The sequence below is a fragment of the Seriola dumerili genome, unplaced genomic scaffold (assembly GCF_002260705.1).
Source record: "Seriola dumerili isolate Sdu_G_001 unplaced genomic scaffold, Sdu_1.0 BDQW01000012.1, whole genome shotgun sequence".
Lineage (NCBI taxonomy): Eukaryota > Metazoa > Chordata > Actinopteri > Carangiformes > Carangidae > Seriola > Seriola dumerili.
Genome location: NW_019174267.1, coordinates 1623010 through 1633028, shown reverse-complemented (window position 1 = coordinate 1633028; position 10019 = coordinate 1623010). Strand labels below are relative to the sequence as shown.

Genomic DNA, 10019 nt, shown 5'->3' with positions numbered 1-10019 from the left:
GGAGGAAGAAGAGGAAAAACAGGGAGAGGAGGAAGAAGAGGAAAACAGGGAGAGGAGGAAGAAGAGGAAGAGAAAGAAGAGGAAAACGGAGAGGAGGAAGAAGAGGAAAAACAGGGAGAGGAGGAAGAAGAGGAAAACAGGGAGAGGAGGAAGAAGAGGAAGAGAAAGAAGAGGAAAACGGAGAGGAGGAAGAAGAGGAAAAACAGGGAGAGGAGGAAGAAGAGGAAAACAGGGAGAGGAGGAAGAAGAGGAAGAGAAAGAAGAGGAAAACGGAGAGGAGGAAGAAGAGGAAAAACAGGGAGAGGAGGAAGAAGAGGAAAACAGGGAGAGGAGGAAGAAGAGGAAGAGAAAGAAGAGGAAAACGGAGAGGAGGAAGAAGAGGAAAAACAGGGAGAGGAGGAAGAAGAGGAAAACAGGGAGAGGAGGAAGAAGAGGAAGAGAAAGAAGAGGAAAACGGAGAGGAGGAAGAAGAGGAAAAACAGGGAGAGGAGGAAGAAGAGGAAAACAGGGAGAGGAGGAAGAAGAGGAAGAGAAAGAAGAGGAAAACGGAGAGGAGGAAGAAGAGGAAAAACAGGGAGAGGAGGAAGAAGAGGAAAACAGGGAGAGGAGGAAGAAGAGGAAGAGAAAGAAGAGGAAAACGGAGAGGAGGAAGAAGAGGAAAAACAGGGAGAGGAGGAAGAAGAGGAAAACAGGGAGAGGAGGAAGAAGAGGAAGAGAAAGAAGAGGAAAACGGAGAGGAGGAAGAAGAGGAAAAACAGGGAGAGGAGGAAGAAGAGGAAAACAGGGAGAGGAGGAAGAAGAGGAAGAGAAAGAAGAGGAAAACGGAGAGGAGGAAGAAGAGGAAAAACAGGGAGAGAAGGAAGAAGAGGAAGGGAAAGAAGAGGAAAACAGGGAGAGGAGGAAGAAGAGGAAAAACAGGAAGAGGAGGATAAACAGGGAGAGGAGGAAGAGGAGGAAGAACAGGAAGAGGAGGAAGAGGAGGGGTCATCACTGTCAGTATTATTTTATATCACAAACTGAAATGTGTTCATTTCTGAAACATCGACATGATTTTACAAACAGGAAGTGAGTCACTTCCTCAGGGTTAAAACTGGGTCAGTTCATACATTATTATTATTGTGACATATTGACCTTTTATCAGTTACAGACTTGAAGAGGAACGACCTCTGGTTCAGGTGGAGACTGATGCCTCTGATCTCTGATCTGAGATCTGTGGTGTTTGAAACAGAGACATGATGTGAGAGTCCTGAGACCAACTGTGTGTATTCTAAACTGTCCTGAGATCAGCTGAAGCGTCTCGTTCCTGTTTCTGTCTGTGTGAAATAAATGACCTCAACAGTGATTCACCGTCTGTCAGAGAATAACAGATGTTAAACATCTGATTCACCCGATCAACATCATCTCTGATCCTGATCCTGAACCAGGTCCAGATCTTCTGATGACCTTCCAACAAATAAAAACGTCTTCAAATACAGACGGTGACTGTGAATCCCACAGAGCTGAGTGCTGCTGGTTTGTGTACCAGCTGACTGAAACCAGTGTTTATCTTCTATGACGTGACGTCATCAGAGAACACATGGACCTTCAAAATAAAGTCCAATCAATAGATCAAGTTCTTCCCTTAAGAACTGCTTCAGTTTCTTACAGACATGTTAATGTTGTTGAGATCCAGACTGTTTCACTTCATGATAGTTCTCAATGTGAGGAACATGTGACTCAATCATTATAATCAATCATGTAATATCGTTTCATCTCGTCCTCCAATCTCCACATTTAATATGAAAGACAAAAACACAAGGTTCAACTTTTATAGTCAATTTTAATTTACAATGCCCCCCCCCCCCCCCCCCCCGACTCCTGTGATATAAAAAAGCTGAGTGACAGTGACAGAGAAATGCTGCCCAGCAACATTCAGACCCAAGCAAACGACAAACACCCGACACATCCGGTTATTTTACAGGAAACAACAGACTCTCATCTGCCCCCCCACCCCCCCACACCCCCCACCCCCCCTCATGCAAAGACTTCTCTATAAACATGCTGCTGTTTGGAAGAGACGTGTAGAAAAACTGATGATAGAAAAGTGAAAAAGATGAAGGCTGTAATCGGCGAGCAGGAAACATTCCCATGACAACACGTTTCTGACGGTTCAAACAATGTAAACACACACACACGGACACACACACGGACACACACACGGACCAGAGATCCACAGCAGGGAGTCACACTCCAGCTCAGCTGTTTTTAAAATATCTCAACAATGTTCAACATCATCATGATCATCATCATCTCGCTTGAACAGGTTCAAACATCAGATAACTGCAATAATCTTACAACTATGAAACGTATTTAACAGTTAAAAATCCCATGAGACACTTGAAATTTCAGGCTGCCGTTCCTGTCACAGGAAACATTTTAGTTTCCCCTCAGACAGATGTCAATGACCTTGTATTTTAATCTCAGATTTTAGACTGAGGATGTCGAATTCACAACTCGGATATTTCTTCATTTGTGCAGTTTATAACATCTGATGTGAAATATTAAATATGAAACAATGTATTCACAAATCAATTACTATGAGAACCAAAAGTTCTGTAAGAGTCGACAGTCTACTCGTCTCAACATTAGCTCGCTAGCTAACGCGATATTGCTAGGCTAGTTAGCTAGCTTTTCTCCTTCTTCATTGTTGAAAAGATTTGACACCTGGATTGTTCATGAGAAAGTAATGGATGAACTCATTGCAAAAACTAAAAACATTTCCTTGCCAGAAATGGCGGCCATCTTGAATTTTCGAGAGGCTAACGTGTTTTGTGAAAAGGATTTGAGACGGACCAAATCTGAAACCTGCAGTTACCTGCTGAGCTGAAACAGGAAGATCCTAATGTTTTTATCTCATTTATCTGATTAAAGACTAACTGCACTTTAATAATGAGTGAATTTAAACACATGTGGAGGACCTCACTGAGGACAGCGTCATGGTGTCAGAGCTGCTCATGTCTCAGGATAAACACCACAACGATCAACACGTGTTTGTACTGAAGACTGATGGATGAAGACACGACAACACATCCAACTCCTTAAAGTCTGAGTGAAGGTTTCCTTAAAATACACAAAACACCCGTAAGGTTTTATCCTCAAGGTTTCCTTAAAGTGTTCACCTGAGTATTTAAGGTTTTCTCCTTATCTTTGTCTTAAACTTAGGGAATCACTTAAAGTCAGTTATGCTGAAACACCTTAAAGACCAAAGGTAAGGGGAAAAACTAAAGGTTCCTCCGACTGTATCTTAACTGAAACATGTCTGAGTTTCTGGTGACAAAGGAAGATGAACTCATCCCAGGAAGAGAAACCCCGAGTGATGCAGAACAACTTTACTGCTGTAAAATCAATCAACTTTTAAACTAAGGAAACCTTTCAGAGATTCTTCACAGCGTCCTTCAGTAACTCCCTCAGCTAACGAGAAATTAAACCTCAAGTGTGAAGTAGAAAACTTTAAGGTGTTAAAACCAGAAGAAAGATTTTCTGAAGGAGCTGCAGGTTTGAATCCTGAGGAGAGTCAGACTCCGCCCGTAAACAAACACTGTTGGATTGTTGACAGTGTCTGTGTATGACATCATGCTCAGCGGCGTGTGCGGTGTCGCAGCCTGACGGGGACGTGGCGGGATCAGGAGGAGCAGGATCAGACACAACAACATTCCTGCAGGAGGTGAGGACAGATCCACACCCGCACAAAGCTCTTAATTATAACACCTGATAGCAACACGCCGCGGCCCCGTCCCCCTGTGCGGCATGTGGCGTGCTGACAGGGCGGGGGGGGGGGGGGGCCTGTCCAGATCTGCTCATATCTCATTAGCAGACGGCTAACGGCCTGGCCCCGGTTTAAAACTGGATTTAATTAAAGCTGAGGTGTCTGGGTACACGGGCGGACACACACACACACACACACACACACACACACACACACACACACACGTCTGGACTCTCCAGGTGGGGGGTGGAGCTCGCAGCAGAAACACAGCTGGGTCTGACTGTCACATCTGTGGCTGTGGATTCAACAGGAAGAACATCTGGTTCCAGCTGTGAGAGCTCTGAGTCAGACTTGTGATGTCACACAGATTCAGTCGCTGTAAGTCTGTCTTCTCCTGCAGTGACGTCAGTGACACTCAAGAAATATGAGCTGAAACTAAATCAATAAATCTGATCCAAACCACAATGCAGAACTGATTCATCGATTGATTGACTGACCGTTGATCAGTTTCAGCTGCTCCAGTTTACCTGGAGTTTTAATGAGACACAGCTCAGTGTGGTTTTCCTGGAGAGACTTGGGGCCAGCTGCACAAAACCTTAAGTTAAGATTTTCCTTAAAGTCTGACTTAGAGTTTCTTTAAAACGAACACCTTAAGTTTTCTCCTTAAAATGTCACTGAAGTATTTTTCTCATTATCTTCGTGTTAAACTTCAGGAATCACTAAAGTCAGCAAACTGTTGCACTAAAAGAGCTTAGCGACCACAGGTCACCGTGGTGAAGTCGCAAATCAACGGTCTCCATGGAAACAGTAGAATTTTAACACTAAAATTTCTTTCGCCGCTGTAAACAACTTAACTTTTTTTCTTAACTAAAGAACTTTAAGAGTCTGTGCAAGAGAACTGAATTTCTCCGTAAGTAGAAAACTTAAGCGTTTGTACCAACGGCCGCTGGTTGACCAGGTCTCTCACTCTTTAACAGAATCCTTTTCCAGGACTTTTATTAATGACTCACAGCCTCGTTTTAATGTGTCACGGGATTCTGGGAAATAACCTCCAGATTGTGTCAAATGAAAAATGATTGGAGACTTAAAGAGGTGAAACTTTCCAGTATTTCAGAAACGTATTTGAGAAGAATCATTGAAAAATATAAATTTGGAAAGAAGAACGTAATCATGTGACCTGCTGGAGGACGTCTCAGACTCAGATTAGAAAGATGATGATGAACTTCATCATCAGGTCAAAGTAAAAACAGGAAGCTCTGTTTCTCTCATCCTTGGAAATATAGAATAAAGTATTCCAGGTTTTCCAGGACACCTGTTTAAGGCCCACACTCAGGTGAGTTGACCTGCAGGTGCGGCAGCCACAGATAGGACAGGGTGACCCAGGCAGTAAATCAAACACCCCTCTCGTCTCTGCAGAACAGACTCAGACACAAACATTAACAGTGAGACTCTGGTAATAAAACAAACTGCTAAAAGGACAATTCTGATGTTTTCTGTATTTACACATATTGTTCAGTGAAGTTAAAGGAGTTTATGAAGAGTATCAAAAGTTCATGAAGTATTTATACTGAGTCTTAAAAGAATGTGTCATTTTGGCTTAAAAACCAGAATCATCCTTTAAACATCAACATGTAGTGAACGACTTTAGAAATTCTCTCATTAGATTTTGTGAACTAGACATTTGTCAAAAACTCTTTGCAGAACGACAGAAGAAAATACACATCCTAGAAAAAGGGAATTTAAGAATTTACACCGTCGTCTGCAGCTGAGGAGGCGCAGAGTCAAACGTCTCGTCCTGTGGCGTCCACGTCCAGCCGACAGGAAGAGGAAGCTCAGGAGACGCTGGTCCAGTGTCACTGCAGGTGAGTTCTTACTGGAGTTCACATCTCTCCAATCAATCAGTCAATCAATAACACGACGTGACCTTTCAACCCTGGGTCAGGTTCACCTTCTGTCACAGGCCAAAGTCCAAGAACTTTTCCAGGACAGAGTTTGAATTTGAAAAGTTTCTGTGGCTGGTTTTCACTTTAAAAGTCTTTTAAAACTGATTCAATAAATTAAAACTTCATACAATACTATATTCATAGATCTGTATGACGTTTCCGGACCCTGGCTCCTGTTTTTATTTGTCATAACTTTCCAGGTTTTCCAGGACCTCGATGGACATTTTGGTAAATGTGTCGTTAGGGAGTAAAAATGAGAAAAGAACTAATAAACCAAAGAAAAGCCGTGAAGATGTGACGCCATGTTTCCAAAGTTTCCAGAAAAGCTGCAGATACCAAACATCCCCGTGGCCCCGCCCTCACTGCCCATTGGTGGAGGCATTGTTAGGGGCGGGGCTGGAGCCCTCGGCGCCCGCTGGCGGCTGCACGTTGTCGGCCAGGTTGTGGGCATGCTCCAGGAAGAGGTCTTTGAGCACGCTCAGCTCTTTGCTCAGCAGCTTGATCTTGGCTTCCAGCCGCTCGTTCTCCTCCTTCAGCTCGTTGACGCGCTGCTGCGTGTCCATCGCCTTCTGCTTGCTACGCATGCGGCTCTTCTTCACCGCCAGGTTGTTGCGTTCGCGGCGCTGGCGGTACTCCTCGCTGTCCTTGTCTGCTGGGGGCTTCTTCATCTTGCTGGGGGGGAGGGCCTTGCCGCCTCCGGCTGAAGAGTTGGCGGGAACGAGTTGGGGGACCTGCTGCAGTCCGGCTACAGCCGCCGAAAGAGAGGAGGAGGAGGAGGCGTGGGCCTGACTCTGGATGACGCTCACGCCGTTGTGGTCAGATGTGGTTAGTTTCGGCTGCGACGGCCTGCTCATTTGGATGTGCTGCCTGCAGGTGCTGATCTCCGTCCAGAGTCTCCTCAGGTGTAGAGATGAAACAGGGACAGAAGAAGAAGAAGATGGTTCACCTGGACAGAACCTGGAGGACGCGAGAGGAACAGGTTAACTGACCAATCACAGGCCGACACAGAACTGTAGTGATATGATGCAGGTTTGACTTTATTGTCCTGAATTTGTTTCCTCTAATGTTACGAGTAAAAACCTTCAGGCACATCTACTCTACTGAGACAACACGAGTTTAATACATCTACGAATATCTAATACACCACCTGTTCAGACACAGACCTGTAAACTCAACATGTTCAGGACAGTTCGGACAAAACGAGACATTTAAAGACGCCAGCTGGGACTGAAAATAAGCAGCAGATTAACCCTTAAAGGACGAGTGTGGAGGCTTCAGTGGTAACCAGTGGTGACTGAGTGCCCCTGCCCTGACCCCTGCCCTGACCCCTGCCCTGACCCCTCCCCTGACCTCTCCATTTCCAAGTGTGAAGGAGAAGATACGTTGAAAGTCCTTCTTTAGAAACAGTGGTAGGTTTGTCCGTTCTGGGCTACTGTAGAAACATGGTGCAACATGGCTGCTCCCTGTGTAGATATGAAGCTCACGCTAAGCTAACGAAGACACAATTCTTAGTATCAGGTGATCATAAACTCATGAAAATATAATTAGGAATATTCTGCCAACAAATCCGTAGTTGCTCAGAGACCACACAACAATATTACAGTAGATCTCTACAATAGACTATGATCATGAAATCTTTAGGGCAGCAACTCGGTTATTACTGTAATCAATTGATCTGCTGTAGAGCTGCAAAATCAATCAAACTATAAATAAAAATCACAATATGGTCACGTGCAATATCCAAATTGGGGCTGCACGATATTAAACATCATATTGCGATGTGTGTTTTCAGTGTGATGGTCAGTAATCAATTAATCTGCTGCTTATTTTCTAGACGACCTGATGAACCATTTGACACAGATCGTCAGAGACCAACAGTTTGTTCATTAGATGGATGAAGGATCAAAGGAGATGATCTGAGGAACTGTTTTTCAGTTTCAAATTGATACTTCTCATTTCTGTTGATCAGTTAATTGATTAATCACCTGATCATGCCAGCTCTCTCTGCTTGTCAGGCGTGTGAAGGAACCAATGACATCCCTTCTTTCACATCTGCAGTCAGCTCTGCAGATTCTCAGCTGACCTCAATCCATCAGTCAGGAACCCCCCCACCCCCACCCCCCCTCACCGGTGCTGCTGCTCTCAAACACCCCCCCCCGTCTCTCAGAGCAGCAGCGGATATCTGACGCGATAATTGGTTGGATTTTTTGTTCCGCACGGCAATTAGCAGCGCCGCTCTGATTGGTCGGCGCGTTGCCATGCAGCCAGTCAGCTGTGCGCAGGGAAAAGCGCTCCGGGTGAAACCAGCGGAGCTCCGGCTGTTGCCTGGTGTTGCATCATCGTCGGCTCTCTTTATGCCGAGAGAGGGGAACTCCGGAGTCATGCGGGGCTAAGCTCAAACCTCAGTCTTTACGAGACTTTCATTCGGCTTGACTGAAATAAAAACACAACAAACACCCTGACACTTCCGACGGACCGACACGATCCGTGAATCCTGAATTCACGGGCACTTTTAACAACTTTTTGTTCACTCGAAGCAGCGAACCGTCGATTCACGGCATTAGGTGTAAACATGAAGCCCCCACACTCTGAACACAGACACGGACACGAGTCTAGTTCGGACAAACACAAACGAAACTACATTTTCACTTTGTTCTGAAAAGCCCGTTCAGCCGGGCAGCTAGCCAGCTAGTTAGCTTCTGGTGCTAACCAGCCCTAACGTCCCGGTTAGCGCTGCTTTTTCAGACCCAGAAACAGTTTAAAACACCGTTTACCTTCACTGGGCGGCGGTGGGGTCAACCATTCGTCAAAGCGGAAAAAGTTCAGGCAGAAAGTTGGAGTTTAATTCCGTGTGTCAGAGCTCTGAGTGTTTTTGTTTGGAACATGGAGAGGAGCAGATTGCGAAATCTCTTTTACCATGTACGGCAATGTCCAGGGTCAGCCAATCAGAGGCCAGGAGGAGGCAGCGAAGCGAGCGGCGGACCAATCACAGGTGAGTGTGTGGCAGAGTGATGCAATGCACCCCGTGATTGACATCTCATCCGACCAATAGGAGAGGGCTGTCGGTTTTGTTTATGTAATGTGAGGTTAGTCAAATGTGTGACTTCATCTCTGAATGACGAGATTTAATCAGCCTGAAACTCCTAATTATACCGGTTTATATTTACACTGTCACTGTCATCACCTCTGACCTGGTCACCTGTCCCTCTGCTGCTCAAAGAGTCAACTCCAGATACTTTATACTGAAGACAAACAGCTGATAAACTGACAGGTGAGGTGTTACAACATGATGGAGGAAGCCTTAAAACTGAAACTACACCCGTCACAAACCAGTCAAAACACTGTCATAATATTTAAACATTTTCTTATTTAGTTTAATAGTGGAGGAATGTAAATGTGCCATGTTATTATTATGTTGATGTTTAACAGCTGTGTTAGGACTGTACTGACACCAGCTCCTCCATTAAACATGTAAAACATTAAATACCATTAAAAGAATCTGATTTTGTTCCTGTTGGTGTTTATTTACATCATGATGATAATGTCAGATTAATGTCACTGAAACTAAATGTGAAACATTCTGCTAACGTTCCCTGAAGCTAAGATAAGGTAAGATAAGATAAGATAAGATAAGATAAGATATTCCTTTATTAGTCCACAGTGAGAGAATTTATAGTTTTACAGCAACAAATTGACACAAAGAAAGAAGAACTGCTAACAGACAGACAGACAGACAGACAGACAGACAGACAGACAGACAGACAGACAGACAGACAGACACTTTATCCTCTAGGGGAAATTCATTTTCAGGCTCTTAAACAAAAAGATAAATAATATAATATGTACAATTTAAATACTTAGATGAACAAAACAAAAAAAATAGCAGCAGATCAAGGATGTTTAAGTTCCTGTCTGACAACAGTCACCTGCAGAGCACATGAACACACAGCTGTACAGGTGTGATGATAATTATTTGTCAGTTGAGATTTGTTTTCCTGGGATCTGGATAAACAGCAGTCTCAGGTCATGTCCACACTAACGAGGAGAAATCTGTGTCTATATCTTTTCTCCCTCATACACTCAGCTGATTGGCTCAGGGTCAGATGACGGAGTAGCCTCCCTCTTCAGTGTTTCTTGTTGTTCAGACTTTTACTCACTCCACTGATTCCACTATTTGACAGCACTCACATAATCCTGAGGGAGTCTGGTGTGTTGAGGTGCTCTCCTTGTGAGAGCCAGTGAAGTAGAAATCTTACTTTTTGATAAAACATGCTGTGACAACATGTTGATTAGAATCCATATGTATTAGTCTGTATAATAGTATATGTTGA

The 10019-nt window shown here is 44.2% G+C and overlaps 1 protein-coding gene across 1 annotated transcript; it reads right to left on the bottom strand.

Moving 5' to 3' along the window:
- Positions 1-5223: 5223 nt before the first annotated feature.
- Positions 5224-8589, bottom strand: cebpg (CCAAT/enhancer binding protein gamma). Its single transcript, XM_022749864.1, has 2 exons — positions 8463-8589; positions 5224-6645 (listed from the first exon to the last, which is right to left on the bottom strand). Exon 2 carries the CDS (start codon positions 6540-6542, stop codon positions 6048-6050), a length of 495 nt encoding a protein of 164 aa, XP_022605585.1. The 5' UTR covers positions 6543-6645; positions 8463-8589; the 3' UTR covers positions 5224-6047.
- Positions 8590-10019: the final 1430 nt, after the last annotated feature.

Bases quoted from the DNA above. Each gene is read 5' to 3' on its own strand.
- cebpg (XM_022749864.1), bottom strand. From the start codon at position 6,542: ATGAGCAGGCCGTCGCAGCCGAAACTAACCACATCTGACCACAACGGC.